Source organism: Rhinoraja longicauda, chromosome 2, assembly GCF_053455715.1.
Source record: "Rhinoraja longicauda isolate Sanriku21f chromosome 2, sRhiLon1.1, whole genome shotgun sequence".
Classification (NCBI taxonomy): Eukaryota; Metazoa; Chordata; class Chondrichthyes; order Rajiformes; family Arhynchobatidae; genus Rhinoraja; species Rhinoraja longicauda.
Window position 1 is genome coordinate 67,515,915 of NC_135954.1, and position 18,073 is coordinate 67,533,987.

Below are 18,073 nucleotides of genomic sequence, written 5' to 3' on the forward strand. Positions count from 1 at the left end.
TCTTGAGTTTCACATCTGTTGTAAGAGGATAGATTATTTTGGTAATAATATCTTTGTGATAAAATAAGCTGAGAATCAGAACTAGTGGGTACAAACTCCCTCTCCTGGCAAAGGACAGAGAAGCTTTGCATGACCTTCTATCTAGCTTATAAAATCCCTTTGTGCAGAATAACACGTCAAATAGGTAGATAGGAATTGCAGGGGAGGTGGGATTAGTGTCTATATGTGTGTGTGGTGGGGGGTGGGAGGGAATGGACAATATAATTGAGGTCTGCAGAAAACTACTGCCATCTAGTGTTTTCTTCCAATATACAATAGCTGGTATACCCCATTATCACGTGATGCTCACTTGACGCATTTCAAATCTGCTCTGAAAGAATAATAAGGTATTTATCAAATTTTATCAATAATCGTCTGAAGCGAGTTGAATGCTTGCATCAAATACTTATCTTTTCTTTAAATGCAATAATTTCATTATCAGTCGGAATACTTCTACACTCAGCTGAAGAAAGTCTTGTCCCCTCCTCCCACCTCCTTTCTTTGCACAGCTGAATGCTTTTAGTAATTTTAAAAATTATTACAAATCATTTTTCTAGAATGTCGTATTTACTGTAATAGATACATCAAACTGTTTTTGTTTTGCTTATCTCTGAGAATATTTTGCTAATGGAAAAATGAGCCTTGAGGTCTTATGAGTAATTTTGCCAGGTCCTCAAATTTTAGCACTGGAATTACTATTTTTAGACTATATAATATCATATTTCATTATTTATGCCATACATTTTGATTACCAGAATTGCATATGATTTTTCAATTCAAATACTATAGGGACTTTAAAAGGAAGTAGCTTTATTGTAAAAAGGTCAATTTCCAGTTAGCAATATAATCCATGTGCTACAGATAGAGTATTTCTTCATGAAGATATTTTTCAGGAATATTTGACAGGTGAAATATTCTCATTTAGTCACAGAGGGCAAAAGAAGAGCATTAAATCAATAAAATGCAGAAACAGGCCCATAGCAGTTATCTTTTCTCATTTGGCAAATAATTCCATGGTTTTTTTTGACAGCTCACAACAGGAAGATACATAAGTCTGTCTCCTAAACATAAAAAACTATTTCAAAACTACAGAATGAAACCTTGACAAGAATGCTTTCTATATAAACGATATGGGAATAAGGTACTTATGGTCTATTATACCAAGATTCAATTAAAATGTACTTACCCAGACCTTCTCAAATATTGTACATCTCCATTAGGTACACTTTAGGCACCAAGCCAATTATTCCCTTCATTTCTCCTATCCACCACCCAAATGAATTATATTCCTAAAATAACAGCAACATAAATATAATAGTGAGATTTTTTTTAATGAACACCTTAGCAAAATTTAACATTTGTGCAAAGGCAAATAAAATGTTGTATTGCATCTAACCATAAATGTAACTCAAAACTTTTAAACGTTAAAACAATATACATTTAACAATGCAATTTGCCAAGTATGTTTTTTTGCAAGATATCTATTTATTTCTGTCATGATATTAAAGGATATAGCATTTTATGCTCAATAAGAAATTGTCAATAGATGTTTCAAATAGTTTTGCCTTCAACATCAAATTTCTGTAAGATGAATGGCATTACATGCAGAGTTTTAGAACAAAGTTTGTCCATTCACATTTCATTCAAGCAGATCAGTAACATATAAAATGCCAAAGTTCTTGATCAACATAAATGAATAAAGAACCATTCCATCAAAATTGAATGATAACATTGTTTTTTTAAACTGTCAGTTTCAGGAAGTGTTTTTTAAAGTATTGATAAAAAAATGCCAAAAATATCATTTCAAGAAATAATTAAACTATTGGATATTTAATTCAATAGTTTAAGAATATCATCATTAGGACAAAACGGAATAAATTGCATGGTACCAGAAAGCAACTGAGAATTTTAAAGAACATAAAGGCAACTTTAAATAGCTGTACTCCATTTTGTTGCATAGAAATGTTTGTTCTTTTTCTCGATAGATTTGAAGGATAAAACTGGTGGAGTTTACCGTCATTTCCGAGGCAGAAATGCACAAGTTTATGATGTTATTTTTATTGCAGTGATCTCTCCTTTATTTTAAATAACCTAAAACAATATTTCTTAATAGGCTGAGAAATACACTTTTCATTAAGTTGGTTAAACTTTTTAAATGTCACAACCCCAGTGAGAAGTATAATTATTTTGTGAAAAAAAAGATCCAACAAGATAGACAATTAGAGCCATCTGCTTTATTTATGAATTACTTTGACACTAAATTCTCTCAGTGCCAGTATGGATGAAATACTAATGAACAACAAATCTTAAATTTCAAACAGGTTCAGCAAATCAAAAACAACAAAAACAGTTTTATTTCCTGAAAAAAGTTTTTGTTTCAAATAATCAATTGAAAAGAAAATCAGTAAATTAGTATCATAGTATATTAGTTCTAATATCAAAAAGACTGATGAAAAATTGAGTATAAAGAAAAAAAGAATCATATGTGAGGCCTGAAATATTTGGCCTCCAAGGCTAAAAGAAGAACATGACAATTCCCATTAGCAAACATTGTTTCAGGATTTCATGATGTATCTTCAAGTCCTCTATTGTGAGATATTTAAATTATACTCACATTTTGCTAAAATAAATGTTGAAGCATTTTATTTCTGTACAACAGAATACATACACATAATATTATAAGATCACTTTAACAGTCTATACGTGTTTACTTAAAAAATCACCTGGCTACCAATTAATCAAAAAATAATGTAATGAATTCTTATTTGTAGTTAGGATTTTTTTTTGAAATGCTTACATTTTTTTCTACAATTACTGATATAAAGCTTACAACCAGCTGAAGCATTTTCAGAGTGGACTTTTCATAGTAAAACTACGAGATCAACATTCAAAGCGCTGCTAAATTAAAATGAGATGCAAATATATATATTTATCACCAACAGTGGATCTGGTAACACAAAGTTGATTGAAGTGTCTTCATTTAATTCTAATTCTTTAGCAGACAAATCTCAAATTGTAATGAATACTAAAAAAAACACTAAATGCCCACCGTTTTATATAGAAGGGTTGCAGACTTTTACCAGTAAACTTCCTAAGGTTCTTTACCAATGGCTTTTCTCAGGCTAATTAGTGAGGTCTGATCACCCTAAAGCAGGATAATTCAGGCAGAAGGAACACTGCATATTATTACATTCTACCTTATGTGTTTAAGGCATGAACCCTGGGAATAAAATAAATCTGCAGTACGCCAATTAAAATCTATATTTAAATTTAAAGAATGCACGACTATTTAAATATCTCATTAAAATCCTCAGTATGTAATTCCTGATACTTATAACTCACTTTTTGGGATTTCGTAATACTATTTATTATGCAAAGCAATTATTAAACAAATTATGACTTTCACAAAGGAGATTTAATTAGTTAAGACTCTTTTACAAAAAATGTTAGTTTTAATTTTCCACATCATGCTTGAAAATATTATTGAACACATATGACAGCTGGTAACCTTTGCTGTATATGTACCTTACATAAACAAAGTAAACAACTCAACTTTTAATAAATCGATCAAATGTTACCTTTGCAATATCCAATAAATCCTGCTCCTATTCAACATTGATTATTTCCATTGTCTAATTTACAGTTAATTCTGCCAATTTCAATTAATATGAAACTGACTATCCGCTGCATTATCAGCACATTTATATAACTTGAGTTTCAAAAATTGAATAGCCTTGCTGGATATAAAACACCCACAATTTTGGAATCTCTGCATAACTTGATCTTTGTCTATTGGCAGAATAAATATTCAGGCACATTATTCTGAAATATTACTTGTGTAGGTGATAAATTGTAAACAACTCTACATATTCTCAAAGCTGCTGTTTATTATTTTAAGACTTTATTTTCAAAATTGAAGCAGAGGTGTGAAAGCCTGTGTAAACCAAAAAATATATTTACTGTCTCTGCATAATGTTCTGGAAGAAGTGTATAGCCTGGGTTTGATCTGCAGACAACATGCAGCAACACAGGTATGTGCAAATCAGCCATCTGGTATTCCTCAATGCAAGAAAACCTGTATGTTACCATATAAAACACAGGCACAAATAATTGCAAATGGAATGAAACTATGTAACACATCAGAAAAACTGGTTTTATCACTCAGATAAAATATTCTAGTTTTTTAAGTGATGATGACGTCAGTTTATACAAAACAAAGATGCTTCTCTATTAATTGGTTATGTAAAATTAAATAATTCAATCGCTGATTAGAAGTTTTGTGTTCGAAATCTTACAAATTTGAGATAATTAATGCACAAATCAGTTTAGATTTGAAGAGTAATCTCAGAGATTCAGGCTACACCACTATTTCCAGTAACAATATGCAAGAAAATAAAATGAGGGAGAAGCATTGACTGCTTAAGGGTGAAATGTATGCCATTTTTAACATGGCCTCTTTGGAAATAAAATTACTATAATGAAAAGCTGATTGTTTCTGAACAATACCTAGCTTTATAAAAAACTGGTGTCAAATATATTTCTGTTCTTAATTATGCTATTTAGTGCAACCTGACATTCGAGTAACCACAATAACATTTTAATACAAATAAAAAATTAAAACATACTTTGTTCAAATTTGTTCTTAAATGACATATTGTGTTCGTTATTTCATTGGAAATAGAGGGTATCATGTTTTAGACAAACGCCAGTGAAAACATGATGTTTCGTTATGCATAGTGATATCTGAGAATACCAAGTGACTCCTATAGCCAGTAGCATTACATCTGCATTTTAATGGTGGCCTGAAATTGATCTGAGACCACAAATACAAAATGTAACCCATTGTTTATAGCTAAAGAATCTCTTGAATTTAATGTCAAAGTATCGTTGTATCCTAATATCTCATTCCAGCAGCACCGACCAGCTGGTTTACAGCAACTAGTGGATACAATTCACACCTGAATCATTAATAAATATTCAATTAATTCAACTGTTGGATTGAATCTATCTGCTTTTTAAAAATGTTAAAATGCAGTTGATGGAGGAAGAGGAAATGACAGCTGACAGCTAGTTTGTATGATTCAATGTTCACTGTGTGCAAATCAATCCAGCAACACCCACCTTTTATAGTCTGACTCTTCACTGACAATGAACCTGGAAAATGAGAATATGTGTTTGGTATTCCACCTGCCTTTCTAGTTGGCAGTGCTGAAATGATTTTAAAAAAATACCTTGTAAAACATTTACAAATTGATATGCACCATCTTAATAACAATATTCAGTTTTTCAAGTAATAAAGATAATCTCTTTGATAAATAATATTCTAAAAAGATGACATTTTAAACTTAGAAAGCTTGTGCTGATACAGGGACCAGGTCATCTAAAGTGACACTATATAAATTAAGACCCCTTGGGTATGACTATTATAGGCAATGGCCTCTCAATACAATGCCATTTCCTACAACCAGTAACCTAATCAAGTATATGTGAAGTTACAAGTGTGTCATTCTGACATGAAGGTCAATAGGGTTGAGGGTTTTATGGGGGGGGGGCGAAGGAATGTGGGAGGGGAAAATGAGGAAATAGAAAATAAAATACTGATATTATTTTAACAATTAAAGTGCTGAGGGAAGTTAGAATTCCCATTTTAGCTTTTCCAGACATTTCTGTTCAAATGTTGTGCTCTATTCAAAATGGAATTCCAATCATATTGTGTGAAACAGGGTTGGCTTTTTGGATGACACATTGCTAGATATTCACTAGGTTCCCCAAGATGTTTCAGCAGACTAGTGCAGGGTTGATTTCTTTGAAAAAAGTAGTTGTTAAACTTAAAGAATACGGTCATCCAACAGCAGTCAAATGTTTTCAATCACACAAAATAGGAACCAGTTATAAACTGAAAGGTTTAGTTTAGTTTAGAGATACAGTGTGAAAACAAGCCCTTCGGCCCACTGAGTCCGCACCGACCAGCGATTCCCCCACACTAACACTATCCTACATACACTAGGGACAATTTACATTTATACCAAGCCAATTAACCTACAAATCTGTAAGTCTTTGGAGTGTGGGAGGAAACCGAAGATCTTGGAGAAACCTCACAAAGGTCACGGAGAGAACGTACAAACTCCGTACAGTCAGGATTGAACCCGAGTCTCTGGCGCTGTAAGGCAATAGCTCTATCGCTACTCCACCATGCCACTTAAATATTTACTACATTATTTTTCTGTACATTTGACAGAACATATTATTAAAACATTGGCCCCACATTTTATCTTTTAGATTCACACCTTCTTAGGAGTTGTCAGGAAGAGGAAAGTTTGGTTCCATGCTTTTGATATATCGCTCAATAATGCTGTGAATAATTTTAACCATTTGCAATGACTACCTTAAGTTCAAGTTATTGTTGAAATTCATAAACTGATGTACTATTAAATAACCTTACATGTATTGGAAATGAAAGTAAGTAGTATTGCTATGATCCACTATTAAAAAACTCACAATATTCATATAACAGCAATACATATCTCTCCAGATATCTCTTAAACTATTTCCACAACAGTTATATTTTAACACTTTGCATATTGATGCATGAGTTATTAAAAAACCCTCAATATTGCCTCAAAAATCAAATTTCTTCTCATTAGACATTGCTAATGTTTCCCTATTAACATAACAAATTAGCTGTTTCTGCCAAAATTGATTAAGAATACTAGACTTTCAACGTGCACCAGATGTCAGAAAAGTAAACAGATTTAACGGAGCAAATATAGCAGCACAAAAAAATACACACAAGATGTAATAGTATAGTTCAATGATACCATCCAATGCATTGAGTACAAGCTAAATAGGCCCCAATTGGTTCTTAAACACATATTTCACTGAATGGATATTTTAATTATATTTTTATTACTTGATCACTGATTTCTTTACATGTTTCACAGTTATTTCAAGCAAGGTATAATTCTACACTGCACTCCTGCTAATGTGTGCCATAAAATAAATGTTCCTGATGGTCAGAGATTTTTATGAAATGTCAAAAGTGAAATTTGCATAAAGAAAATAAAATGATACAAAAACCTCAGGTTAACAATTTTTGCATCTTATATATTTATTCCATAGTTATTTTTTTTAAATTTTCAATCACCTTTTGCTTTATTAGAACTTTACAAGAAAAGGACTTAAATTAAAGTTGAAGAGGACTACCGCTGCAATTTTGAGAAAGGTCAGAATTAATGGATTATCATTTTTTAACCTTAGGGGCTAGTTTATCTTAATGTTTTATTTGGAATGCTCCTACACAAATAAAACTCTGGCGTCAGATAGAGCACAAATGGATATGGTGAAGATATAAAAGGGCTGTCAGCTGTTCCTCTATTAGAGTCCTTCCAATTTCAATTTACTTAGCCCCATGTATTTGCCTTTTTAATTATCTAAGTGCAGACAAAGAAACCTTTTTTCATATTTATTTCAAATGAAAGAGAGACTAAATATCATTTGGCTGACACAAAGAACATCGATACAATTGGTCAAAGTGGCTACCAATAGATACTTCAGCAAACTCACGCAAGTGATTGATTTTGGTGGGCAAAACTTTTGTAATTAATTATGATGACTGAGGGGAAGGAAGTTTTGTGAAATTATAACCGAATGTAAGAAATTGCTCAGATCAGTCATTCCTTAACTAGAATAATGCTGTATATCCATTGTCAGTATGGTGCAAGCTCATAGGAAAATGCAAAGGATTGTTTCATGCTCTACATAGAATGATAGAGATGTATGGCATAGAAATGGGCTCCCTATGGCCCACCCTTTTGCCCACCTACACTAATCACATTTGCCTGCATTGTATGTATCTTTCTCTGCCTTGCCTTTTTGAGTGTCCATCTTAATGCTTCTTGAATGTAGAAATTGTACCTAGTTCCAACACCTTCTTTGACAGCGTGTTCCAAATGTCAATCATTGTGGAAAAATCTTACCCCCCTTGTCCCCTTTAGAACTACGACCTCCTACCGCAAAACTGTCTCATTTTGTTTTCTATTACCTGATCTTATATATGCCTCGCAATCTTATATCCTTTATGGGTAATTGACGATCGATGTGGATGGTGAGCGGAAGGGCCTGTTTCCATGCTGTATTTCTGAACTGAAACTAAACTTAAAACGCAGAACAGTACGGCACAGTAACAGCTCATTTGCCTGTACATGGCCCATATCTCTTTACTCCCCGCCTGTTCATGTGCCTGTCTAAATGCCTCTTACAGATACCTGCTATTGTATTTCTTCCACCACTCTTTCTGGCAGCACATTCTAGGCACTTACAACTCTCTGTAAATAAACTTGCCACACAAATCTCCTTTGAACTTTCTCACTTTCACATTAAATCTATGCCTTCTAATAGGCAACATTTCCACACTGGGAAAAAGACGATCTATACTGTCATAGCTTTTCAAAATTTTAGATATTTCCATTAGGTTGTCCTCTGACGATCCAGAGAAAGCAATCCAAGTTTGTTCAACCTCAACTTACCTGTCCAATTAAGGAGGGTAGGAGGAGAGGGGGCAGAGGAAGGGGGGTGGGGAGGGGGAGTGGGGGAGAGGGGGAGGAGAGGGGGTGGGGGAGGAGGGGGAGAGGGAGAGGGGGTGAGAGGGGAAGGGGGAGAGGGGTGAGAGGGGGGGAGGGGGAAGGGGAGAGGGGTGAGGGGGAGGGGGAAGGGGAGTGGGAGGGAGGAGGAAGGGGAGAGGGAGAGGAGGGGGAGAGGAGGGAGAGGAGGGGGAGATGGACAGGGGAAGGGAGAGGGAGAGGAGGGAGGAGGGGGGAGAAGGAGGGGGGGAGAAAGAGGGGGGAGGAGGGGGGAGAAAGAGGGGGGAGGGGGAGAGAGGAGGAGGGGGAGAGAGGAGGAGGGGGGATGGAGGAGGAGGGGGAGAGAGGAGGAAGGGAGGAGGAGGGGGAGAAGGAGGGGGGAGAAGGAGGGGGAGGGGGTGGGGGAAAGGGGGAGGTGGAGGGAGGAGGACGGGGAGAAAGAGGAGGAGGGGGAAGAGGAGGAGGGGAGAGAGGGAGAGAGGAAGAGGGGGGGAGAGAAGAAGAGGGGGAGAGGAAGAGGGGGGGGGAGAGGAAGGGGGGGAGAAGAGGGGGTAGAGGGGGAGGGAGGAGGATGGGGAGAGAGGAGGGGGGAGAGAGGAAAGGGGGGAGAGAGGAGGAGGGGGAGAGAGGAGGAGGGGGGAGAGAGGAGGAGGGGGAGAGAGGAGGAGGGGGGAGAGAGGAGGAGGGGGGAGAGAGGAGGAGGGGGAGAGGGGGGGAGAGGAGGAGGGGAGAGAGAGGAGGAGGGGGGAGAGAGGAGGAGGGGGAGAGAGGAGGAGGGGGAGAGAGGAGGAGGGGGGAGAATGAGGGAGGAGAATGAGGGAGGAGCATGAGGGGGGAAGTGGGGGGGAGAGAGGAGAAAGGGGGAGGGGAGGTGGGGGAGAGGGAGTGGGGGAGGAGGGGGAAGGGGAGAGTGAGGGGAGAGGGGGAGGAAGTGGGAGGGTGGGGAGAGAGGAGAAAGGGGAAGGGGGAGTGGGGGAGAGGAAGTGGGGGAGGAGGGGGGAAAGGGGGAGGAGGGGGGAAGGGGGAGAGGGAGAGGGGGAAGGGGGTGAGAGGGGAGAGGGAGAGGAGAGGAGGGAGAGGGGGAGGAGGGAGAGGGGGGAGGGAGAGGGAGAGGAGGGGGGAGAGAGGAGGAGGGGGAGAGAGGGAGAGGGGGGGAGAGAGGGAGATGGTGGGAGAAGGAGGGGGAGAAGAAGGGGGGAGAAGGAGGGGGCGAGAAAGAGGGGAGGAGGGGGGAGAGAGGAGGAGGAGGGGGGAGAGAGGAGGAGGGGGGGAGAGAAGGAGGGGGAGAGAGAGGAGGAGGGGGAGAAGGAGGGGGAAGAGTGGAGGAGAGGGGAGTGAGGAGGAGTGGGGGAGAGAGGAGGAGGGGGAGAGAGGAGGTGGGGAGAGGAGGGGGGGAGAGGAGGGGGGAGCGGGTAGGGGGGAGTGGGGGAGGAGAGGGTTCTGCACCAATGCAGGAGTGGTTTATTAAAATCCAAGTAGACAACATCCACTGCGCTCTTCTAATCAATCATCCTTTTTGCCTTCTCAAAAAGACAGTAACTTCTCAGTTCAGTTTAGTTTATTGTCACTTGTACCGAGGTACAGTGAAAAGCTTTTGTTGCGTGCTAACCAGTCAGTGGAAAGACAGTACATGATTACAGTCAATAGACAATAGGTACAGGAGTAGGCCATTCGGTCCTTCGAGCCAGCACCGCCATTCAATGTGATCATGGCTAATCATCCACAATCAGTACCCCGTTCCTGCCCTCCCCCCATACCCCCTGACTCCCTATCATTAAGAGCTCTATCTCATTCTCAGTGTACAGATATGTAATGGAATAATGCAAGACAAAGCCAGTAAAGGCAATCAAAGATAGTGACCAATGAGGTAGATTAGCAGTTCAGGACTGCTCTCTTGTTGCAGTAGGATGGTTCAGTTGCCTGATAACAGCTGGGAAGGAACTGTTCTTGAATCTGGAGGTGTGCGTTTTCACACTTCTGTACCTTTTGACCGATGGGAGAGGGTGGAGAGGGAGTGGCCAGGGTGCGACTCGTCCTTGATTATGCTGCTGGTTTTGCCTCGGCAGCATGAGGTGTAAATGGATTAAATGGAAAGGATGTAGGTTGGTGTGTTTTTTTGATGATCTGAGCAGCGTCCACAATTCAATAGACAATAGACAATAGGTGCAGGAGTAGGCTATTCGGCCCTTCGAGCCAGCACCGCCATTCAATGTGATCATGGCTGATCATTCTCAATCAGTACCCCGTTCCTGCCTTCTCCCCATTCGCTGCAATTTCTTGCAGTCTTGGATGGTGCTGTTCCCAAACCAAGCTGTGATGCATGCTGATAAAATGCTTACAAATGCTTCTATCAGGTCACCCTTCAGCCTCACTCCACAAAACAAGCCCAGCCTATCTAATCACTCTCCACAACTAAAATTAGTTTAGTTTAGAGATACAGTATGGAAACAGGCCCTTCATCCCACCGAGTCTACGCTGATCAGCAATCACTGTACACCAGATCTATCCTATACACTAGGGACAATTTACAGAAGCCAATTAACCTACAAATCTGCACCCAGAGAAAACCCACACGGTCACAGGGAGAACGTACAAACTCCAGACAGACAGCAGCCACAGTCAGGTTTGAACCCGGGTCTCTGAGGCTGTCTACTGCTACGTCACTGTGCCGCCCAAAATATGTGGAATGTTGCTGCACACAAATTGTCAACTGTGTCCATATAGTAAACATCAATTACTTCAAATCTATATACTGGTTGTAAAACACATTAGACCATATTTAGTGATAAGTTTGCAGATGACACAAAGCTGGGTGGCAGTGTGAACTGAGAAGAGAATGTTAGGAGGTTGCAGGGTGACCTGGACAGGTTAAGTGAGTGGGCAGTTGCATGGCAGATGCAGTATAATGTAGATAAATGTGAGGTTATCCACTTTGGCGGCAAAAACAAGGAGGCAGATTATTATCTCACTGGTGTCAGGTTAGGTAAGGGGGAAGTGCAGCGAGACCTGGGTGTCCTTGTACACCAGTCACTGAAAGTTGGCGTGCAGGTACAGCAGGCAGTGAAGAAAGCTAATGGCATGTTGGCCTTCATAACGAGAGGATTTCAGTATAGGAGTAATGAGGTTTAGGGCCCTGGTAAGACCACATCTGGAGTATTGTGTACAGTTTTGGTCTCCTAATTTGAGAAATTACATTCTTGTAATTGAGGCAGTGCAGCGTAGGTTCACGAGATTGATCCCTGGGATGGCGGGACTGTCATGTGAGGAAAGATTGAAAAGACGAGGCTTGTATTCACTGGAGTTTAGAAGGATGAGAGGGGATCGTATAGAGACATATAAAATTATAAAAGGACTGGACAATTTAGATGAAGGAAAAATGTTCCCAATGTTGGGGGAGTCCAGAACCAAGGGCCACAGTCTTAGAATAAAGGGGAGGCCATTTAAAACTGAGATGAGAAGCAACTTTTTCACCTAGAGTTGTGAATTTGTGGAATTCTCTGCCACAGAGGGCAGTGGAGGCCAAATCACTGGATGAATTTAAGAGAGAGTTAGATAGAGCTCTGGGGGATCGTGGAATCAAGGGATATGAGGAGAAGCTGGGCACAGTTTACTGATTGTGGATGATCAGCCATGATCACAATGAATGGCGGTGCTGGCTTGAAAGGCCGAATGGCCTCCTCCTGCACCTATTTTTTATGTACACTATTTTAAGTAATAAAAAATCTGCTGGAGAAACCGCAGGTCGAACAACATATGTATGGGGGAGGGGGAAGGAATTGTTGATGTTTAGGGTCAAAAACCTGCAATCTTTTAAATTCTAATGAATATCGACCCTACCTGCTGATTTTTTACATATATGCAAACCTTTCGAACCTGGTATAAAATTTCTCCAATCCCAGTAGATCCCCCCTCCATTAAATAATGGGACCAACCCCAGTGCAAAACTCCCGGTGAAATCTTACCTTGCCTTGTATAGTTGGGGCATTAGATACTTATGGATGGAAGCATGGAAATGTGACCCCAATCCAAGATGATTTCTTATTTCAAAACATGTAAATTACTTTTTCTGTATGTATTGAGGCAACTGGAGTTAGGGTTAAGTGAGCATTTTAGCACTGATGAGGTGTAAAGCAAACCAAAAAAGGAAAATTGAAAGTTTCTTTTGAGTAAATTTTTGATGGGCACGGAATTATTATTCCTTAGCTAGAATAAAATATGAAACTCAATAAAATTACGATTTTTAAACATATATTTCTCCGCTTTGCTCAGAAACATACCATGACTCACTGAGCCAATTTGAAGTTTTCAAAGCATGCCATTATTACTATTAAGACATAAGAAACTGCAGTTGCTAGAATCTTGAACAAAAACAAACCGTTGGATAAGTTTGAGAGGACTCCAACCGTTTGAGTTTTGCCCATTATTTCTATCCCTATTCAACTCCCATCACAGCTGAATATTTTTAATGCTTTTGTTAGCAGATTATGGCAGTTATTTTATATTACCACCTGTTCCATGTTCTGTATTGTACTTCAGGAAAATACAATGTTTAGACTGCTTTTAAATAAGTTTGAAAGCTACACAAAACGGTGTATTACAGGAATCAGTATATTTATTACCGTGGGAGACGGTAATCAGCTGACAAGGCCATTATTCAAATAAAATATTCAGTTCATCAGTACATCTTAAGGTACATCTTTAAGTTCATCAGTGCATCTTTGTATATGAAGGACATTAAAACTAATAATTTCAATGATTTACTTGCATAGAAAGCTTGAGCCTTTATGTTTACCACAGCACATTAGATTGCTATATTAAAATGTTTTTCTATTGAAGAATAATTTGATAATTACCTTGTCTACTAGATAAAAGTGTAGATTTTAATACCAATCTTCTGAAAATGTGTACAACATCTGCGTAGTGATAATATTATGCTGAATTGCATATGCTATTGAACAAATATTGCTGGATATGGTTAAACATGGTTATTTGTTTTTTACAGAGTTAACTGCAACTCCAAAGACGTACAGGTATGTAGGTTAATTGGCTGGGTAAATATAAAAGAAAATGGTCCCTAGTGGGTGTAGGATAGTGTTAATGTACAGGGATCGCTGGGCGGCACGGACTTGGTGGGCCGAAAAGGCCTGTTTCCGGCTGTATATATATGATATGATATGATATGATAGATATATTGATAGAAAGGATCAAAGGTTAACATGCAAAAATGCACAGAAACCTAAAAGCAATTAATAGATTAAACTGAAGCTTTTAATAAAATAAGTTGTTTTATAACTACATTAAATAGAAACTGAGAAGGAATAAGACAGTTATTTCTAATTACAAACTGCAACTAACTGTATTTTTTTCAAAAGTTTCAATATTAATACAAAATCTTGGCCAATAGTAAAAACATCTTGACACAAGCGAGGCATTGTTTAATAAAGAAGGTACGTTTAAAGTAAATACAGTCATTTTTAACTAATGATTAGATAGAAACATTCATTCAGATTGGAACATTTAAAAAAGAGAATGGTTTAGACTACAATTAATCTGAAGAAGGGACCTGACCCACTGAGCAGATGGGCTGATGGTAGTTTCCATAAAACGACACAAAAAGCTGGAGTAACTAAGTGGGTCAGGTCACTTCTTCAGATTATTTGTAGTAGAGCGGAGAAAGCTGGAGGAGAGGTGGGGGCATGACAAATCCTGGCAAGTGACAAGTGGATACGGGTGATAATAGACAATAGACAATAGACAATAGGAGCAGGAGTAGGCCATTCGGCCCTTCGAGCCAGCACCGCCATTCAATGTGATCATGGCTGATCATTCTCATTCAGTACCCCGTTCCTGCTTTCTCCCCATACCCTCTGACTCCGCTATCCTTAAGAGCTCTATCTAGCTCTCTCTTGAATGTATTCAGAGAATTGGCCTCCACTGCCCTCTGAGGCAGAGAATTCCACAGATTCACAACTCTCTGACTGAAAAAGTTTTGGGAGGGTTTGATTATCATATGGGTGGATAAAGGCTGGTAAGAAGACAACAGGCTGAGAAGAAGTGTGAAATCTGAAGCCAGAGGAAAGACTATAAGTGGAACGGGATGGGGGAAGGGGAAAGGGTTGTTGTTGGCTTGTTACTAAAATTGGAGAATTCAATATTCATACTGTTGGGTTATAAACTACACAAGCGGAATCTGAGGTGCTGTTCCTCCAGTTTGCATGCAGCCCCACTCTGGCAGTAGAAGAGGCCCAGTATAGAAAGGTCGATATGGGAATGGAAAGGGAAGTTAAAATGGTTAGCATGCGAGTGATCCAGCAAGCCAAGGTGGACCGAATGCCAGTGTTCAGCAAAACAGTTGTCTAGTCTAGGTTTGGTCTTGCTGATGGAAAGGAGGCCTTATCGGGGGCACCAAATGCAGTAGAGTTAGAGGAGGTACATGTGAATCTCTGTCTCACTTGAAAGGTCTGCTGAGGACCCTGAATGGATCTGAAGGAGGAGGTATAGTGACAGATGTTGCATCTCCTGCAGTTCTAGGGGAAAGTGCCTGGGGAGGAGGTGGTTTGGGTGTGAAAGGATGAGTGAATCAAAGTGTTGCAGAGGGAGCAGTCTCTGTGGAAATCGGAAAGGGGTGGGGATGGGAAGATGTGACACGTGGTGGGATGTTGGACAATGTTGCGTTGGATGCAGAGGCTGGTGGGGTGAAAGGCAAGAACTAGGGGAGCTCTATCCTTGTACCAGATGGGAGAATGATTTATTTAGTTTAATTATGAGACCTTGTTAATGGCAAGCAATTAGAGTCATAGAATGATACAGTGTGGATACAGGCTCTTCGGCCCAACTTGCCCACACCGGCCAATACTTTCTCAGCTACGCTAGTCCCACCTGCCTGTATTTGGTCCATATCCCTCCAAACCTGTCCTATCCATATGCCTGTCTAACTGTTTCTTAAACATTGGGATAATCCCAGCCTTAACTACCTCCTCTGGCAGCTTGTTCCATACACCCACCACCCTTTGTGTGAAAAAGTTACCCCTCAGATTCCTATTAAATCTTTTCCCCTTCACCTTAAACCTATGTCCTCTGGTCCTTGATTCCCCTATACCTGGACAAGAGATTCTGTGCATCTACCCGATTTATTCCTCTGATGATTTTATACACTTCTATAAAATTGCCCCTCATCCTCCTGAGCTCCAAGGAATAGTCCCAGCCTATTCAACCTCTCCTTATAGCTCAGAACCTCTAGTCCTGCCAACATCCTCGTAAATCTTCTTTGTACCCTTTCCAGCTTGATACCATCTTTCCTATAACATGGTGCCCAGAACTGAACACAATACTCTAAATGCGGTCTCACCAACGATTTATACAACTGCAACATAACCTCCCAACTTCTTTCCTCAATACTCTGACTGATGAAGGCCAATGTGCCAAAAGCCTTTTTGACCACCTTATCTACCTGCGACTCGACCTTCAAGGAACCATGCACCTGCACTCTTAGATCCCTCTGCTCTACAACACTCCCCAGAGCCCTACCATTCACAGTGTAGGTCCTGCCCATGTTAGACTTCCCAAAATGCAACACCTTACATTTTTCTGTGTTAGATTCCATCAACCATTCCTCAGCCCATCTGGCTAATCGATCAAGATCCTGCTGCAATTTTTCTCAATCATCTTCACTATCTGCAAAACCATCCAGTTTTGTATCATCAGCAAACTTGCTAATCTTGCCATGTATGTTCTCATCCAAATCATTGATGTAGATGACAAACAGTAATGGGCCCAGCACACCACTATTCACAGGCATCCAGTCCGAGAAGCAACCTTCCACCATCACGCTCTGCTTTCTTGCATGAAGCCAATTTTCTTTCCATTCAGCTATCTCTCCATGGATCCCATGCAATCTTATCTACCATGTCAAATGCCTCACTGAAATCCATGTACACAACATCTACAGCTCTGCCCTCATCAACCTTTTTGGTCATGTCTTCAAAAAACTCAATCAGATTTGTGAGACATGACCCCCCACGTACAAAACCATGCTGACTATCCCTAATCAACCCTTGTTCATCCAAATGCCTGTATATCCTATCCCTCAGAATATTCCCTAGTAATTCCCTAGTCATTTTCTGACTACAGATGTTAAGCTCACTGGCCTATAGTTCCCAGCATTTTCACAGCAGCCCTTGTTGAATAGAGGCACAATTTGCCACCCTCCAGTCTTCCGACAGTTCTCCTGTATTTAAAGACGACTCGTAAATTTCAACTGAGCCTCCCGCAATTTCCTCTTTAGTTTCCCATAATGTCCCTGGTTATATCTGATCTAAAGAGATTAAGAGAGGAACCTCAAAAACAAATGATATTTAAAGAAATAAATACATATTTAAAATAAATGTGCACTTATTTTAACTGCCAAGTAAGAAACTTTAGCATTAAAAAGGAAAAATATCTACAAGGATCTTCAGAATTTATTTTGAAATATTTACCAACATTTTGGGAAGCCCTTTGGGAAAGAATGACAATTCAGAGGCATGCTCTGTGATAAGTGGGAAATATAAAATTTAAAATCATACATACATAGGCAACGGGTGGAAGACCACTTCAAAACCACGGACACCAGAAGCATGTGGCAGGGTGTCAGGGACATCACTGGCTACAAGAGCAGCCCTGCCTGCCCCCACAGCGATATGGCACTGACCAACGAGCTTAACACCTTCTTTGCCCGCTTTGAAACTGGCAAAACCACCTTGAGTGGAAGAACCCCAGCCGAGGCGGAGGGACAGGTCTTGCAACTGAGCACACAGGAGGTACAACGCGCTCTGCAAAGGGTCAACCCACGCAAGGCTGCAGGACCGGATGGAGTTCAAGGAAGGGTACTGAAGGACTGTGCTGAACAGCTGGCTGAGGTATTCACCAGGATCTTTAACCTGTCATTATCTCTGGCTACGGTCCCCAAGTGCCTGAAGTCGGCTATCATAGTTCCGGTGCCGAAAAAAGCAAAGATCTCCAACCTGAACGACTACCGCCCGGTTGCCCTAACGCCGATAGTCATGAAGTGCTTTGAGAGGCTGGTCCTCTCACACATCAAATCCAGCATCCCTGACTCACTGGACCCACATCAATTTGCATACTGGGCAAATAGATCCACAGAGGACGCCATCTCTCTGGCTCTTCACACTGTCCTGACTCACCTAGAGAGACAGGGCACGTACGTGAGGATGCTATTCATAGACTATAGCTCCGCCTTCAACACGGTCATCCCCACCAAGCTCATCACCAAACTCCACCAGCTAGGCCTCAGCTCGTCATTATGTGACTGGATCCTGGACTTCCTGCTGGAACGACCGCAGGCAGTGAGAATGGGCCCGCACCTGTCCTCCACTATCACCCTGAGTACCGGCACACCACAGGGCTGTGTTCTGAGCCCCATGCTCTACTCCCTCTTCACACACGACTGTGTTCCT

General features: G+C 40.3%; 1 protein-coding gene and 1 long non-coding RNA gene across 2 annotated transcripts in view; one reads left to right on the top strand and one right to left on the bottom strand.

The window, feature by feature from the left end:
• The window catches only part of skap2 (src kinase associated phosphoprotein 2), a 219,563-nt gene that overhangs the window by 2,354 nt on the left and 199,136 nt on the right, over positions 1 to 18,073 (bottom strand). The window contains exon 12 of the mRNA XM_078420533.1: positions 1,226 to 1,328. Coding sequence (XP_078276659.1) covers positions 1,236 to 1,328 — 93 coding nt within the window. The 3' untranslated portion in view covers positions 1,226 to 1,235. The remainder of the gene's footprint in view (positions 1 to 1,225; positions 1,329 to 18,073) is intronic.
• Positions 7,198 to 17,410, top strand: LOC144605381 (uncharacterized). The gene is made up of 3 exons (XR_013548841.1): positions 7,198 to 7,261; positions 13,621 to 13,648; positions 17,191 to 17,410. It is a non-coding gene; the product is annotated as an uncharacterized LOC144605381 (long non-coding RNA).